The sequence below is a fragment of the Lissotriton helveticus genome, chromosome 6 (assembly GCF_964261635.1).
Source record: "Lissotriton helveticus chromosome 6, aLisHel1.1, whole genome shotgun sequence".
Taxonomy (NCBI): Eukaryota; Metazoa; Chordata; class Amphibia; order Caudata; family Salamandridae; genus Lissotriton; species Lissotriton helveticus.
Window position 1 is genome coordinate 1543782203 of NC_136067.1, and position 19474 is coordinate 1543801676.

General features: G+C 47.1%; 1 protein-coding gene across 2 annotated transcripts in view; it reads right to left on the bottom strand.

The window, feature by feature from the left end:
• KIZ (kizuna centrosomal protein) overlaps positions 1–19474 on the bottom strand; it is an 824452-nt gene that overhangs the window by 90514 nt on the left and 714464 nt on the right. For both annotated transcript variants that reach the window (XM_078649325.1, XM_078649324.1), the window contains one exon: positions 13275–13318. In XM_078649325.1, coding sequence (XP_078505451.1) covers positions 13275–13318 — 44 coding nt within the window. The remainder of the gene's footprint in view (positions 1–13274; positions 13319–19474) is intronic.

Below are 19474 nucleotides of genomic sequence, written 5' to 3' on the forward strand. Positions count from 1 at the left end.
GTAAATTAACCTATTCCCTATCCTAGAGCGCCCCCCCGAGCAATGCGTTGTGATAGTTTGCGTTGTAAAAGTTGCGTTGTAATGGTAGTTCGTTGTAAAAGTTTCGTTGTAAAGGTTGTATACCATAAACGACAGGTTGCATGAGAATCCAGAACTGATTGCTGGGAAGTGATTCTACTGAATCATGCAATGTTAGCCGTGTTTACAACGGAGCCAAATTAAACAACTGGTTTTCTTTGATGGCCTGCCATGAGAAACCCTGGCCTCCTGCTTAAGGGAAATGTATAGAAGCAGAAATTCAATACTTTCTCTGCTTCTTCAATTACCACTTGACCCTCGGCAAGTCACACTCAAATAACCCCCGGAGGTCATTTAGAGATTGTGCAAAAATTACCGAGTGCAATTAACATTTTGGTTGCAGGTTTTCCCAGTTTCGAGTCTGATATACACATGGGCCCAAAAATTAGAAATGAGTCTTAAGAACGGCATTTGTATCCACTTTTGGCATGTTTCATCTGTATATTCCCTAACTGAGCTTGCTATTACCTCCAGCTGGGGGAAAGTGCAATTCAAGCAATTCTTTAAACTGGTATTGATGCCAACAAAAGCTAAATATTCTTATACCCTCATTTTAGTAACACCAACAGGGCCTAAACACGGTACCCTAGAAGTGGCTTAATTGCACAAACTACGCATGATCCTGCAGACTCTAAGGTTCATAGTTTTAATGTATGTGAAAAATTACATTGGATAATTGAACTGTAGTCAATTGCTGCCTTCTTGGCTCACTTGTTTGTGTGGTTGCAAAGACTATTGCAATGCACTATTATATATTTGCACCCACTAGATAATATTCATTATAGTAGAGCATTACAAATTATATTAATATATGTTTTGATATAGCTCATGGTTTCATTTATCCTATTTACATCTGGACGTCATTCTAATCAATAAAGATTTTTTTCTGACAAAAAAAACCAATTACAGCAAGGGAGCATTGGGTGGGACTCCGCTCCTTGATGGAATTAGCAGGTCTGGGAGGCAGCAGCTGCCTCTGGGGATGCAGGGCCAGTGCTTGACACCTGGGTGTAAAAAGTGCCCCCCTTTCTAGACGGCAAGCAATAACTGTTCTTCCTGTCTCGTGGTCCCTCTACAGCTGATCGCTTTCCCACTCGTGCGGGTACATCAGCTACCCTGTTCTGTAATGTAATGTCCGTGAGGGCAGCAGTCACTCGTGTGTGTAATGTGACTGATGGTGGTTGTATGTCGGGGTAAAGACTGGGTGTTATATTTGATATGTCTCTGTTCAGTGTGATCTGGAGCACTGAGCTGCACTGCTGCTGGCTGTGCGCTGCTGGGCATCTTGAGAGAGGAGGGTGGGCGTTGGAATGCAGGCAGCAGACCGGGCTGTGAGCTGGGAGGGAAATCGAAACATAAGCGATGTGGGTGAATACATATTCACTTCTGACACATAGAAGCAGGCGTCTGGCGCACTGCGGCCCTCTTAAACTCAGGTTGGACATCCTGCGTTATGGAGACAGCACTTCTAATAGCACCATTTAGGTGTTTCTAGTCACACCCTACATCATTCAGCCTTCCATTCAAACCAAGGCCCCCTTGCTCAACACTACAAACACTCCCCCCCATACAATTATCCAGAGCGTGGCCCCCCACCATGCACTCGCCCCAACTCAATGGCACCGCCTCCCATTCCATCCATCCCCACTTTCAACCCCAGGTCTTCACCTTGTTCTTTGTTGTGTCTGTTTTTCTGTCTTCCTACTTCAAGCACTCACTTAAAAAAACAAGCATTTGCAATGCAAAAGGTCTCGCATTTACTTGAGTTTGAGCTATTGGCATTGCAAATGACAATGCCTTTTATGGATGTTTTGGTTTTTAAAATAGATAAATAGCTTAAACTAGCGTAAATGCGAGACCGATTGCATTGCAAATGCTTGTTCTCTTCTGCACACACAAAACATCAATCCTCATAGTGATGGCCAGGGACAGCTTTAGCGCTGGTGGGGCACAATTGGGTTGCAGCTGAAGGCAGTGTGAGTTTTTCTCAGTGGGGCAGTATGGTGTTCAGTGGGGGAGAGGATGTGGCACTCTGCCGATGACAGAAACTGCAAGTCTCTGAGACAAAAGGCTTGTGATAGCACTTTTAAGCGTATTTGGGACATTTTGCAAATGGCAAAGTTTTCAGATGAATGTATATTGTTGACCAATAACAACTGAGCGCATGTGTGCATTGTCAATTTAAATAAACGTGGAAAAATACTAGCTGTAGCGTCGTCTTTTGCTTATGTCAAAAATAAATGTGGATAAATACAGAAAAAATGCCCAAAAAATAAATATGGATAAATACAGACGGAAATGGCAAAAAAATAAATACCATAAAACCGGGAGCCCTAATTACAATTATAGAAAGGGAGGGTTTGTGACAGCAAGATTAGGTGTACAGGTTCAGACCTGAGAGGGCATTTAATTCACCTTAGTCAACAAAAGAGCGCAGCATCATCTCTCAATGAATCAAGAAAACAAAACAGCTGTTATACTCAGCAACCTTTCCACTGCCTATGACTTTGTTGACTATAAAATGTTGTTGAAAAGACTGGTGGAGGGGGTGTATCTAGTTCTGCACTGCCATGGTTCCAATTGATCCTTACTAACTAAAGCCAACAATGTACGATAACGTTTGTGGCGTTCCCATTTACCAAATGCCATGTGGTGTACCCCAAGGATCATCCATCTCCAGCCTAGTGTTCACCATCTATGTACACCCCAGGTGCTGCTTTTTTTTAAATAAACTTTTTATTGTAATTATAATCAAGGCACAAGTTGATCAGATAGCACATACAAACATTATATCCAAACAGTAGCAGTTGTTTGGCAACAGACATATTGATAGTACACACATCGCAACAGAGGACAATATTCCATGCAGTAAATTCACATCTCCCCGCCATTGTCATCTTCAGAGTCCCCCTCCGCCTGTGCCCTTGGTGGCTCACAGATGTACCCCCTGAATATATTCCAGGCCCCCCAGACCCTGCTCCACTCCTGAGGAAAGCCTCGATTGATAAACATTGCTTTTTCGGCCATCATGGCAGTATCCAGATCCCCACAACATGCATTGAGTGTTGGCGACTCTCCCGCGCCCCATCTTTGTGCGATGTTGCGCTTCGCTACCATTATCCCCAGTGTGGCCCACATCTGAGCCGGGCGTGTAAGATCGTTCGGCTCCCACATGTTTAGTAAGCATCTTCGGGGTTCCGGCGTTAACAACACCTCCACAGTCTGTATTATGGTCCTCATTACTTTCACCCAATACTCCATGATCCTTGGACACTCCCACACAGTATGGAAGAATGTTCCCCAGTACACCGCACCCGCGGTTCTATTTTGGAAATTTTCTAATTCCAGACACCACAATTAGCCACACTCTAGCCACCATGGAGGATGTACCAGGCCTCAGTTTCGATGACGATGCCATTGACGAAGCCCTACGGGCGGCCCCGAGTCTAATCACTCTTTCAGCTACGGCTACCTCGAGTGCTACCAATGACGACTGGACCATACTCACCGCCCTAAAGAAAGAACTCATTAGGATCACGATGCATGGGATAATGATGACCGAGTACCTGAGAAATAAAATTGCCCCATTGGGCCTTATCGTGAATATTATACCAAGACTCTTTCTTGAAGATAAACAGTTCAAGGTCGAGTGGGTACAAGTCTCCTGGAAATGTACTAAAGACCTGCTTTTCCTCATTGTACAAACATCCAAACGATTGGCAGAGGCCCTACAAGAGAAAATCTCAGCCATAGAAGCCACAATGAGAAGCACGGTCAATAAGAACACCAAGGCCAACTTTACCAACAAACTAGCGGAGATCAACCAAGAAATGGCAGATCACCACGAATATCTCCTTAATCAAAAAACTGCCAAATTACAGAAAGACATTGCCAAGTTCGAGAAGGAGAAAGTCTATCCTTATCTCAAGGATGGCTTCAAGAATAAGAAGACATCCTACTCCTCTGATGAGAATACGGATAACAGCCGGCGAGGCTCCACTAGTAGTGACTCCAGTGGAGGGTACAACTCCAGGAACAACCGGGCTCCACAACATCCTAATTGGCAACCAGGTTACCATCAAGGACCGGTCTTTCATGGCCCTTCGCATATGGCACCCCCATGGCAATACCCCTTCTACCAACAGGGTCCGCCACAATTCTTCCCCTCAAATCCGCCACCTTTTCAAGGCAGAGGCTGGGGCAGAGGAAGAGGGCGAAAGCGAGGCGGACAGAAAGGAGTACAGTGGCAGGACCAACCAATACCGCAGACATCGGTGGAAACCAGGAGCACCACCAGGGGGAGAAGAGTTTGACGGTAAATCTATCGAAGAAAGTTCTGACCCCTATTGAGATTCAAGTCCTAGAAAAAGGACTGGGTTTTGTCCCTACTCCCATCCCTGACACATTTCAAGAAATGATTGAGATTAAACAACTCTTCAGGAAGATACGCTTGAAAGCTTTCTTCCAAGACAAACCAGAACCGGATAATTCTGATTCAGGTCTACGGAAACCTTCCACCTTTACACCCACAGATGGGATGGTTCCTCCAGAGATTCTGACCTTTGAGAGAGCAGTCCTCAACACCCTCAATAACAAACCTCAATGTAAACAATTCAACAATTTAACCAGCTTGGAGAAGCAGGCTTGCCAGGCCCATGGGAATGATAACACGATCGTTATAAAACAAGCAGACAAGGGGGGCGCTACAGTCATCCAAGACTATGAAGCATATGACCTGGAATGTAGACGTCAACTTTCCAACAGCTCCCACTACAGACCCCTCACAATAGATCCTACCAAACGCTTGTCCACCACGATCATGAGCCTCGTGATAGAGGGTGAAACCAATGAATGGCTGTCAAAAAAGGAAGCAGATTTCCTCATCACCACCGAACCAGTCACGCCCTATTTCTATACCCTCCCCAAAATACACAAGGGGGTCACACCTGTACCAGGAAGGCCCATCGTGTCAGGCATAGGATCCCTTTTGGAACCCCTGTCTCAATTTTGCGACGTATTCCTCCAGCCATTAGTGAAGAAAATCCCTTCCTTCCTCCAAGATACCAGAGATGTCCTACGTCTTATTGAAGATATGGACGGGAGGGAGAACGTCGACCTAATAGTGACCCTGGACGTAGAGGCACTCTACACTAACATCCCCCAACAAGCCACCTTGGAAGCAGTGGAGAATGCCTTGAGATCTGAGGAGTGGACATCTTGCACCCCCATCTCTTTCATCATGGCCCTTGCGAGTATAGCCCTGACGGAAAATTTCTTCAGGTATGAATCGCAATTATACCATCAGATCCGTGGTACTTCCATGGGTTCTACCTTTGCGCCGAGCCTGGCTTGCCTTTATATGGCTTCCTTTGAGGAACAGGTCATCTACCCTGCTGCAACCAATCCCTTTCTCGAACATCTTTCCCTCTGGCGTCGCTATATCGACGACATCTTGATCCTATGGAAAGGGGACAGGACGAGCTGTGAGGCATTTTGCTCCTGGATTAACCTGCAGAACCCGTACCTAAAATTCACGGGTACCATTTCCGCCATTTCTCTCCCCTTCCTGGATCTCACTATCAGGCTGGATCCTTCAGAGATTACTACGACTCTCTATAGGAAAGAAACCGACAGGAACAGTCTCCTCCCTTACCAGAGCCACCACACTCGAGCCTTGAGGGATAATCTCCCCTTCGGACAATTTCTCCGAATCCGAAGAAATTGTACATCACTGACCGATTTTGTACGTGAATCTTCTACCCTCCAACATAAACTGCAGGATAAGGGCTATCCAACCAGACTGTTGAATCTATCCTTTAAAAGGGCACGCAACAACAACAGAGAAGCTTTGCTGGAGTCAAACCCCAAACCCACAAATGATGTCATTACCTGTGTAACAACATACACCAGGAACTCCACCTTTATCAAGAAAACAATCAACTCACACTGGGGCACTCTGAACTCCGCTGGGCTGGATATCCCCCGCCCACGCTTTGCTTTTAAAAGAACTGCCAACCTTAAGGACACCCTGACCCACACTCGACCCAAGAAGTCAAGCACCCACCATGAGAACCCCTTGTGGGACCTGCCACCAGTGGTTGGGCACTACAGGTGTGGCAGCTGCATCGTCTGTCCACAAACCATACAAAGCAAAGATATCAAGCTGACAGCAACGTTCACCTGGCACATGAACAAACACACCAATTGTAACAGTAGCCGCTGTATATACATGCTCATATGCCCCTGTGGGCTGAAGTACATAGGCATGACTATGCGAACTGTGAAAACACGGATCATTGAGCATAACAGTAACATCCGCTGTACTAAGACACACACCAGGCTCTATGAACACTGTAAAGAAGCGGGACACAGGGCAGACAACCTTCAATGGACAGTCTTGGAATGTCATCCCTCCATCAACCAACAAGCACTATATAGACTGGAACAGAGATGGGTGCACCGTCTTCAATTGGACACTTGTGGCCTGAACGATTCCATCCCGTGGAACCAACTAGCAAGATGATTGCGTTTCCTGATCACCACAAATTCGCCTAGTGCTTCAGAGACTGGTCATCCTCCCTCGTGAATACTGACACACCAAAGCATCGCACGAGTCCCACGGATGTAGGGGCACTTCTAACCCTAGGTGTTTCGAGTACCAGGGGTACCGTGAAAACCCCCCCCCACCCCTGAGCTACCTCGCCCGGGGTCACCCTGTCCTGTCTGGCCCTGTCCCTAACATAAGCATGGCCATTACACTATTCACCTAATCCATAGGTTCACTAGTTCCATGGGCACTGCAGTATCACCCTACCCCAGAGCTATCCCCTTCCCCGCCCAGCCTTGAGGCACCAGTCTGGGGTCACTCTGTCCACTCCAGCCTTGTCACGCCACCCACTGGGCCATTGTTCGTCTGAGTCAGTCAGCAGTCCCTACATCACAGGCGGACCTCACCCGGGTGGTTCAGCCCCCTAATTGACTATTGAACATGGTGCCTGTTAACGAACAATGACAGTGATCACACTGTTTACATTTGACCATTTGGGTTCTCACCTTGAGGACCCGTTCCAGCGCAGTCGCGCTGCACTATGTGAGCCACACTGCGTCAGCCCCCCCCTCCTTCCCCCCCCCTTGCACACCCATCCTAGCGCTTCCCTAACATCCGTCGCCTAGGTAAACAAACTACCTTTCCCATGAGCACCGTGAAGTGGCCTCTGATTGGCGCCCACGGCGTCTCTGTCATCGCGGCCCCGCCCCCCTCGCACTCGAACGCCCTACTCTTAATGGCGGCTGTGCTCTTCACTCCTGACCGGCTGTTCCGCGTGAATTACACGCCGACGGTGTGGGGGTAGGTGATATCGGCGCGAATCTCCCGCCGCTAAGGTAAGCCCGCTAGTCTGATTATTCACTGGCCGCCGCTCCACGATGACGGCACCCAGGCCAGGGCTCACGTAGGGCGCCCCGCACCGCCAGACTGTCTAGGCTACGTTTTCAGCTAATTTTTAGCTGCCTCCCAAGCCACATCCCTTGCTAGTTCTTAACTATTGGTATCTTCATTGGATATCACATTTCTCTGGTGTTCGTGAGCGGGTTCATTCAGACCGCTACTTCCACACAGCACCTTGGCACTTGATAGCCTGGCGAGGCGGGGCGACCGATGTCCCCATGCATTACCTGGACTACATCCCTGATCACAACCTCCTGTGTTGACCCTACGTTGAAATGCTTTCTTCCTTTTTCCTCCCTTAGGGCTAGATCCCTAGCGCAGTCCCCACAGGAACTAGCCGCGCAGACTGCCATTTGGCTCCTAAGGGTATGTTAAACACATGATACCACAACCATCCCTCAGTGTGCCTGCCCCCCTCCTTGTGGCTGAGTGGCGTTCTAATTGTAATGAATACTGTTTCTTATTTCCAGTGGCTGTATTGTTAAATTAAACAACTGACCACCCTTGCTACGAGTAGTACTCATACATGCCCTGAATACCCTCGGGGCCATGTTCTGTTACATGTAATAATGGTCTCTATCCCCTCACCACGTTGCACTCCATTTGCCCCCTTTCATAGACACCTAGTATAACATGTATAACTGGGTGCTTGATTGACTTTTGGGGTGAAGTCACAGCTTAGCTTGTCAACAGTGTAATCAATAACGACAATGTAGCAATTGTGATGTTTACTGTATCCCTAGGTCTGACGGTGATGCAGTGGCCCTCGCCAGCCTTAGACCTAGACCTATCAGGTTGTATCAACAATAGCCTGTAGCTCACCTTTTGGGCACATTAGGTTTATATGAGCACTTTTTTCGGTCCTGAAGAATTGCCCTGCTGGGCATGAAACATGTTGACCAAGTGGAGGGTCGATATGAGGCCACACCAATAGTTACGTTGGTCCTCAGTACCCCTCCCTACACTTTTTAATAAAGTGGCTAGCCACCTGAATAAAGACTTCCCTGTGGACTATCCAACTTTTTTTAAATTATCCACCTTTTGCTCACTACCTCACTTTTTTAAGCCTCACAAGTTTCTACTTATCACGGCAAGGAACAAAAGACCTCCGCAAAAGAGTGACACTCGTTGTTACCCGTCGGGCATTGCAGCGCCGGCCCGACGCAGGAGCAGGAAGCCGATGATATAAACAACATCTCAAGTAGGCTGAATGAGACATGTCATCCAGCTCATCAGTTGTGTGAGGCTTCCTTAGTTCCGTCAAGGAACTTGCTGATCATCTGGCATTCCACACCCTCTAGCTGACTGTCAGCTAACTAGGAGAGAGACCTTATTACCTGTCTAACCCCAGGGGAACTGTGTACAATCTTGCTTGCTTGTACCCTCCTCCCCACATCGTCTTAGGCAGTATGGGTGCGATGCTGTCCCTATTTTGTGAAGGGTGCGTCTTGTATAATAAGTTCTATGTAGAATTTTGAACTGCACTAATTTGAGTCTTGAGGGTATTCCGACTTCCTGCCATTCGGAATACTCGAAGTTACCCACGTCCTGGGACCACTTTTCTCTAAGTGTCACGTTTGGGTCAGGTAAATAGTTTACTAATTTGCGGTAGGTAAGGGAAGTCGCCCGCATTCTGCATGTAATCTGTCAGCAGTCTGTCCTCCATGGGGGGTGGCCTCCGGAAATTCAGAGCTGGATGGTAAGACCGCCTGCAACGCATGTTTTATCTGCATATACCTAAAGATTTCAGAGGGCGCTAACTCATAATGTGTTTGGAGACTCTCAAATGTAATCACCTCCCCCCTGTGCCACATGTCACCCACCTTGGATATACCGATTGCGTGCCATTTAGCAAATTCTTTGTAATTGCAAATGCCGCCCAAACGTTGTGTGTCCCATAGAGGGGTAAGCTGAGTTATTACGCCCTTTCAGTCTAATTTAGCGTGCGCTTCATGCCATAGGTGGGCCGTCTGCCTTGTGGGTCCGATTACTGCTGGTGTACGATTCCTGTTATAAAGTGCAGACATCATGCCCTCTACCCCCAGTCCGTTCCTATCTGCCTTGAAAGCAGGTTCTGCTTGCGGGGCATGTATCCACTGGTTGACTACCTTCAGTTGGGCCGCCCAGTAATATAGCTGTATGTCATGGAGTGCAATGCCGTCATCATACCACCCTCTAGTCAATTTGCGCTGTGCTATGCGCGCAGGTTTGCTCCCCCACAACAGCCCGGAAACCTGAGCCGCTATCTTTTTAAAATAGTCCGATGGCACTGGGTATGGGGTATTTTCTAACGCATACAGGAAACGAAGCAGCGCCAGCATTTTAAAAAGCGCTGCATTTCCCAGCAACATCAGCGGCAATGTCCCCCAGTGAGCTGCATCCCTTTTTAGACGCTCCAGGGGATGCGCTAGATTCCTTTCAAAAAATGTGCCCGGGTCCGCTGTGATATAGATACCTAGATACTTAAAGGCATCCTCCGAGATCTGCAGCGGGCAGTTCTTTGGGAGCTGCGGTGGTGGACCATGGAGCACAAAAAGTATCAATTTGGACCAGTTTATAGTGTACCCTGACGCCTGACCAAAAAGGTCACATATATTCAGGAGTACCAGAATGGATCGTTTAGGGGCGGCCAGATATAGTAAAACATCGTCAGCATACAACGAGATGCGGTCTTCCCATTCTTCCGTCCAACTAAAACCCCGGATCATTGGCTCCCATCTGATCCATGCCGCCAGCGGTTCCAAAACTAGGGCAAAAAGCAGCGGCGACAGTGGGCAGCCCTGACGCTCAATGGAAGGTCAATGGAAAGTCATAGAATATATGACCATTAACCGGCACGTGCGCCAGTGGTTTTGTATACAAGAGACGCACCCATGCGCAGAACTTAGGGCCAAAGCCCAAGTGCTTCAACACAGCGAACAAGAAGGGCCACTCTACCATATTGAACGCCATACGAGCGTCCAACGACAGGAGAACAGCTGGCTCTTGGAGATAAGGTATGCGGGCCATCACCCCATGCAGACGCCTCAAGTTTAACGCCGTGTTTCTATTGGGCATGAACCCCGACTGATCCGGGTGAATCAGGGTTGCGAGGTGTGGGGTCAGTCTGATTGCAAGGAGTTTTGCTAGAATTTTGGTCTCAGCGTTAATTAAGGATATGGGGCGATAAAAGGTACAGTTCTCCGGGGACTTCCCCGGCTTCGGGATTGCCACCACTGTGGCCAGACGCTGATCCGGTGGGAGCTCACATATTTGCAAACTGTTGCGGTACATATGTAGCATGTGTGGGGCCACTATCCCCGCCATCTTTTTATAAAGTTCTATGGGAATGCCATTAGGCCCTAACGCTTTCCCAGATTGTAATGAGCCAATCACCGCTTGCAGCTCGTCAGTTGTAAGGTCCGCCTCCAATGCTAGGGCCACCTCCGGTGTAAGTTTAGGCATTGCAATATCTTGTATATAAGTCAGCGCCTCCTCTACGGACATCTCTGTCAGTGATGTGTAAACTTGCTGGAAGTGTTGTGCTAACATATGTACTATCGCGCGCGGGTCAGTCGCTACTAAATTATCCCCTGTCCGAAGCTGCGCTATCCACTTTTTGTTTTGCTCCTTTTTATCTAGCCACGCCAGTAGCTCCCCTGCTATATCGCTGGTCTTGTATATCTTATGTCATGTAGCCGATAGTCTGAGTTTAGTCCTTTCCCTGAGATATTCCCTATGCAATTGTTGTTTAAGGTGCAAGCATTGGGCCGTGGCCAGAGTTGGATTGCGAGAATGTTGGGCATCAGCCGCCTGTAACTCCGATTCTATGGTAGTGAGCTCCCGCTGCTGGTCTCTCCTATGACCTGTAATAGAGGCCATGGCCTGTCCCCTCAGAACGGTCTTATAGGCCTCCCATAGGTTGGTCGGAGAGTGGACCGACGAAACATTTTCATGGAAATAGTGTCGTGTTGTGGTGACCATAGCTTTCCTAATCTTGGGAACCTTTAAGTATCCAGGGAATATGGGAAATATTTGCTGCCGCCCCCTTTGGTAATATGTGTATGTTAAAAGTATCGGAGAGTGGTCGGAAATGCCCCTAGGTGTAATCTCAATCTTGCCCACATTTTTCAAACTATCCGGGGATGCAAGAAAGTAGTCTATTCTGGATAAACTGTTATGCACCCCAGAATGAAAAGTTAATTTGCGCGCTGTGGGGTGGCGGTACCTCCATACGTCTGTAAGCCCTAGTGCACCCAGAAAGCCCCCCAGATGTGATACCCCTGATGTCTGCTCCCTCGCAGGGTGCTGGTCCAAAGTCCCATCCACCGTGGCATTAACGTCCCCCCAATCAGCAGTTCCCCTTCCGGGAGATCAAAGAGAAAGTCACTGAGTGCCGGGAGTGTGACCGCATGTAGAGCTGGGGAAATATAAACTATCACTATATTGATAGGGTGTCCTTCCTACTGACCGATAAGCGCTGCGAAGCGGCCGCCCGCGTCCGTCTTTGTCTTGTGTATTATGAGTGGCGACTCCTGGTGTTGCTTTTAAGCAGTATCAAATGAAATTAGTAATGCAGGTGGATAAAAACCAAATACACTTGAAAATAGACCGAAATAAATCAGACACCATCTCCTGCTTGGATTACTTGTTCCACTGGAAGAAGGAAACATCCTCTCCAACACCAATACTCTGGTAATGGAGAAAACAGAGTACTTTTCATTACCCTTCAACTAGCCACCAGCTTTTCACCCAATCAACCAACCTACAAGTAAGGAACCTGGGGCTACTCTTTGACTCCAAACACTGACGTCACAAAATCAAGGCATTGGTCAAAGGTGTCAATTTACAGTACTCTCTAGAAAAGATTCTACGACTACGCTAAACTCTGTGGAGCCGATAGGAGATCTTTTCTTGGCACACAAGCCCCAGTTACTTTAACATTTGAGGCTGAAACATTGAGATAGATCTCTTGCAGTACAAGCCATCGATTATTAAATGCTCTAAACCCAAACCTGAGAACTCAATGCTTAGATTGTGTCAACTACATTTCTTTAAAAGTGGTTCAGAAAGTATTAAGGCTAACTTATGTAAACTTGCTTTGAACTGAACTTTTCTCTGAACATGGTACCAACTGAAGAATATCGATCTTGGTTCCCACTTAACCTGACTGGACTCTTCCTTTCTCTTTTCCTCCATGAAACTATTTTTCTGTCAACATCCTTAGTGCTATGAATTAACTGGAAGGTGATGTGCATACCATCATTGGAGAGAGCCAAATAAGGGGACAACAAACCCTTAAGGCAAAACATATATAAATAGTAAAACAGCAAGGGTTTATTGCTGTAAATACATGCTGGGATCAACATAATGATGTACACAGAATAGCCTCAGAATTTTCTACGGTCAAAGGATCACTCTGATATCACAAGGACAGAAGCAGACCTCTGTGTTAGCTTTTTCAACTTCCTCAACAAAATCCATACACTTGGCATACTGAAAAAATCAGCACCCAAGAGAATAGAGTAGGTATTCTTTAGAATGATTAGGAGTATTGGGGTGATTCATATTTTGTTTCAAGATGCAGCGACTGAAGTGACGTGCTAGTGCAAGGGATAAATATAATGTTCACGTGGACACTGCCACTCTACTACATCACCATTAAAAACCTTCAATAAATTCTGCTGTAGATTTGAGGAGCTATGGCTTCCAGAATGCACCATAAAATGCTGACAGGGTATGTTTACATGTGTTAACAGTTTCTGCTTACCTTTTGATTTTGTGTTAGTCACCACTTTCTTTTTGTCTTCGCTCCTGAAAAACAAAAACATGGCATATGGCGTGAAAACAGTGCAGCATGGCAAATAGCAGATGACACAAATCACTATTTTTATTGTAAAACTGATCTAATACGTACCTAGAAATAGAATATTAAATGCACTTTATCTTCATGTAAGAATTATAAAGATACTGGATTCTGATTAGTAGAAAATACATTTTTCAGTTGTAAAATGGCTGAGTGAATGGCGACATACATCAACTCATAGCCACGCCTGTGTGGCTATTTACCCTCCTCAGGTTGATAAAGTGTACCAAGTTTAGTTGGTTAGCAGTAACGTGGTAGAGACACCATTGTGAATCACATATAATTGGTATAGAAATACAAGTAACAAGACCCAGACAAGAAAACTGCATCATTACACAATTGTAATTACTTATTATAATCAACAGAAGTGTGGAAATCCTGTTGCCCGATGCCCAGGACATATTGTTTGGAGTCAAGGAGAACAGGATTTTCATGAGGCCCAAACTCCTGCAGAACTGACTGCCAGTTTACAGAACCTAGTATGGTCTGTGAAAAAGCACTGCCTTCAACTAAGGCAAGGTTTGTGTCTATTATGTTAACGTTGTTCAAACCTGTGTATATGATTCATTATTGCCAAGCCTTTACAACTAGGGAGGGTTCTTTAAGGAAATGCAGTTTACAATGAGCTCAACTTGGATTACTGAATATGTACACGCTTTCACAATTTAACAATGTAAGCCTCTTTATAATGCTCATAGAATGCTTCCAGTTCATAATCAACATTGGTGATTGTTTGATTTAAAAACAAAATGCACACAAAAAAACTGCAACTTTGCAATGTTTTGCTTAACTATTGTGATACCTTACCATTTCTCTGAGGCATCATTTAGTAAAGTGTGTTTGATGCATACCAATATTTAAAATAAGAAGATTAATAATGGACAATTAGTGCCATTATGGGCATCATTATGGACAACATGAAAATAAATTAGGGCCCAATTTTGAAAGAAAGTCACAAAAATGCACTCGCTAGTATATGTCCTTGTATCGGTGCAGATTTACGACTTTCAGGAAACGGCAAGAGTTTGTAAAAGGATTAAATATTCAACACATTCAAGTGTGTGAAGAGATTGAAGATGAACTGATGAATGTGTTAGATTGTGGGTGTGCACACTCAAGGCATTCCAGGCCTAGAAATATTGCTTCCCACCTACTCTGAAGTCCTTGTATTGTGATTTACGAAAAGGTGAAGAAATGAGAGCAATGCTAGCATCGAAACCTTAATATAGGTCCTAACATAATCCAATAAATTGTTGGAGGGTTGATATAATGAGAATGCTGTCATAATAATAGGTTTGTGCAAAATCCTCAGTACTCTTTTTAGGTGTGGGTTTTTACAGCATAGCTGTCTTACAAACTTATTGTCAACAATATACATAGAGTGGGCTTTTGCTCCTACCTCTTTCAGTCACTGACTTTCTTCAACAATCCTCTTTCAGCCACTTTTTGGAGACTTTGTCAATCACATCTTGGCTGTGCCCAGTGAAGTAATCGTCTCTCAACTAATGTTTTGGGCTTTTTGGGTGTATTCTTCCGCCTCCACTCTGGTGCTTGCATTTACCTGCATGAAGGACTACTTTACAACTATGGCCCTCTCTGCACACTCCTTCTGGTTCCATCTTAAAAAAAACCTCGCTTTAATGTGCTAATGCTACATGTGTTAAAATATTAAACCAAGACCTATTGGCAGTACAAATGCTTGTTAACATAGCAATTCATCCCGAATTTAGTGTAAAAATCCATTATTTAGTTTAGTCAGCAGCGGTCGCTCCCCCAGCTCCCTGCCTCCAGCAAGTGGTATCGTAGCGCTATCTGTGTAATTGATCATCTGCTAGTATCATTTGAGAATTGCGCTCGCACTGCTTTGTTAGTATCATTTTGAAAGTTGCGCTCGCACTGCATTGCTGAGGATATTTTGAATTGTGCTCGCACTGCATTACTAATATTATTTTGAGAGTTGCGCTCGCACTACATTGAGTGTCTTGAGCTGTTCTTGCCGCATTTGCCTCACTCAGAGTTGCACGATTCCCTGCTCAGCCCACATTGTGACAATCAAAGTGTGCTGCTGCATACTGTAGCGCCTATCCTGGTTAGTTTGTTTTGCCGCCATCTTGTTTGTTTGTGCCTTCCAGCCCGCTCCTCCACCCAGATCCCGCCTCCCAGCTGACCCTCCCTCGCCCCTCCCCTCCCACTATCCACATATGACAGATGCTTTTGCGCGCAGCGGTCACACGCAGCGATCGCGCCCTATGCGTGCCGAAGGTGCGCCAAAGGTAAGCCCGTCTACGCCCGTCCGCGCCTGGACCGCGCCCAGCGCCAGACCCCCTGACCCCCACAAACCACACTCCGGCCGCATTAAGTTTGACGCAGCCACCCTCCTAGCCCTCAACCCCGGACGCACACCCCAATGCTACGAAGCTGCCCCGGGACGAACTCACGGGCCCTTCACCTGCCACTCCTGCAAATATACCAGCGTCAAGACCTCTACCACATCCACTACCCCCAAACACAGCTCCGACTCTAACCACCTGAAGTGCATCCTGCTGAATACCCGCTCGGTCCACAGACACGCCACCGAACTCTGGGATCTAGTCGACACCATATCACCAGACGTCGCCTTCCTCACTGAAACATGGATGAATGCATCATCAACACCCGACATCGCCATTGCCATCCCGGACAATTACAAGATCATCCGAAAAGACCGCTCCATTCAAACTGGAGGAGGCATCGCCATCGTCCATAAGAACACCATCAAAATCACGACCAGCTCTGACGATAACCTTACCACCGCCGAACACCTCCACTTCCAGATCCACACGGACCCCAGAACCACACTCAGAGGCACCCTCCTCTACAGGCCTCCAGGAACACGTAAACAATTCACCGAAGACATCACTGACTTCATCAGTCCTCATGCCCTCGCCTCCGAGAACTACATTCTACTAGGAGACATCAACTTCCACCTAGAAAAGAAAAACGACAGCAACACCACCACCCTTCTGGACAACCCGGCCAATCTCGGACTCAAACAACTTGTTGACACCCCCACCCACGTAGCCGGACATACGCTAGACACAATCTTCACTTCCAGCAAACACATCTCCTTCGATCGCACCACAGCTCTCCACTGGACGGACCACAGTTGTGTTCACTTCAGCTACAAATCCACCTCGACCCACAACCCCCCACAACCTATTCCCCGAAGAAAATGGAATAAAATCACCACCGACCAACTCCTCACATCACTCAACCAAAAACCACCCGCCCTCTCATCGGACCCAAACCAAGCTGCCATCAAATTCAAACAATGGATCACTCACAGCGCTGACGAATTAGCACCCTTGAAAAACGATCACACCAAACAAGACAGCAAAAAGGCCCCCTGGTTCAACGATGACCTTAAGAAATCCCAAAAACTATGCCGCACTCTCGAGAAAACATGGAGAAAAAACCCAACCGCCGACAACATGACCACCTTCAAGACAGCCACCCGCAAACACCACCAGCTGATCCGATCCACCAAGAAATCAGCACTCAAGATTCGACTCGACAACAATGCCCATAACAACAAGGAACTATTTAACATCGTCAAAGAATTTACCAACCCCACCGCAGCCTCAAACGACATCACTCCCTCCCAAGACCTCTGCGATTCGTTATCCTCCTTCTTCTACAACAAAATTGCCGACATACATAACAGCTTCGAAAACAATCCCAACGAACAAGACTCCCTGCCCACCCCAGAACCTAAACCGCCCTCTAACAATCTCAGCGCCTGGAACCCAATCACCACCGAAGACACCATCCGCCTAATGAATTCCATCCACTCCGGCTCACCAACCGTCCCATGTCCCCACCACATCTTCAACAAAGCAGACTCCATCATCGCACCCCATCTCCGTGATGTCATCAACTGCTCCTTCAACTCTGCTACCTTCCCAGAAAGCTGGAAACATGCCGAAGTCAGCGCCCTCCTGAAGAAACCCACAGCAGACCCCTCTGAACTCAAAAACTATCGCCCAATATCCCTCCTCCCTTTCCCGGCAAAAGTCATCGAGAAAGCCGTCAACAGCCAACTCGCCGCCTTCCTCGAATCCAACAACTCCCTCGATCCCTCACAGAACGGCTTTCGAGCAAAACACAGCACCGAAACCGCCCTCATCGCAGCCACAGACGATATTCGAACACTTCTGGACAACGGAGAAACAGTGGCCCTCATTCTACTCGACCTCTCCGCCGCCTTCGACACAGTCTGTCATAGCACCCTCATACAACGCCTCAACAACATCGGAATACAAGGAAAAGCACTAGACTGGATCATCTCGTTCCTCGCCGGAAGAACCCAGAGAGTAAGACTCCCGCCATTCAAATCAGAAGCTACCGAAGTCATCTGCGGTGTACCACAAGGATCATCACTCAGTCCTACCCTCTTCAACGTCTACATGAGTCCACTCGCATCCATCGCGCGTCATCACAACCTTAACATCATCTCCTACGCTGACGACACCCAGCTGATCCTTTCCCTCACAAAAGACCCTAACTCCGCCAAAACCAACCTCCACGAAGGCATGAAAGAAGTAGCCGAATGGATGAAAAACAGCCGCCTAAAACTTAACTCAGACAAAACGGAGCTGCTCCTCCTAGGATCATCCCCCTCTGCCTGGGACGACTCATGGTGGCCTTCAGCTTTGGGCAGAGCACCCATTCCCACAGATCACGTACACAACCTGGGCTTCATCCTAGATTCTTCACTCTCGATGACCAAACAAGTCAACGCCGTCTCATCCTCCTGCTTCAACGTACTTCGTATGCTCAAAAAAATCTTCCGTTGGATCCCCTCCGAGACAAGAAAGACTGTCACCCACGCACTAGTCACGAGTCGACTGGACTACGGAAACACCCTCTATGCCGGAATTACAGCCAAATTACAGAAAAAACTCCAACGCATCCAAAACGCTTCAGCGAGACTCATCTTGGACATCCCTCGCCAAAATCACATTACCGGCCACCTGAAAGACCTCCACTGGCTCCCCGTCAACAAGAGAATAACATTCCGTCTCCTCACCCACGCACACAAGGCCCTTTACAAAATAGGGCCCAAATGCCTCAACTCTCGACTATCCTTCTACACACCCACCCGCCAACTAAGATCCTCCAATCAAGGCCTCGCCGCGGTTCCGCGTATCCAAAGATCCACCATGGGAGGTAGATCCTTCTCCTACTTGGCTGCCAATACCTGGAACTCACTCCCCACCCACCTCCGCCTTACTCAGAACCACATCTCCTTCAGAAAAGAACTTAAAACCTGGCTATTCGATAAATAATGAACCCACCCCCAAGCGCCTTGAGACCCTCTGGGTGAGTAGCGCGCTATATAAATTCTTGAACTTGAACTTGACCATCTTCAAAATACATTTGACTTGTCTTCATCTTTTTTGCCCTCAGTTTATATTTTCTGGTGGAAAAAATACTGTATTTTGAGGATTTCCACATTTTTTTTTTACCTGAGTGGGGTGGTACTCTCTAGTGCAACCCTAACTGGCAAGACCCTCAAGCAAACTGTAAAAACAAAAGTTGATGGGCAGGATGCGGAACAATGTTATACATTCATCCCAGTACAGAGATCTGGGCCTAAATCCATCGTTTTGTTTGCTCACCATGCTGTTCCAGTTTGGATCAAGCAATATGCAAATCAGTCTTGACCCTGTGCCTCATGGGAACAGTCCAGCCCGAACTGCCAAGCCAGGTCCTCCCTGGACTGGAAACAAGCATCCTAGGACCGGTTTCGGGGTTTCACTCCTCCTTCAGCCAGGATAGCTTGATTCCAGTGGCATGGAGAACTCGGACCCATGTCTGGGCATCGCCGTCCCACTCGGGATGACAAATGCAAAAACAAAAGTTGATGGGCAGAATGCAGAACAGTGTCATACATTCATCCCAGTACAGAGATCTGGGCCTAAATCCATCGTTTTTTTGCTCACCATGCCATTACAGTTTGAACCCAGCAATAAGCAAATCAGTCTTGACCCTGTGCCTCATGGGAACACTCCAGCCCGAACTGCCAAGCCAGGTCCTCCCTGGACTGGAAACAAGCACCCTAG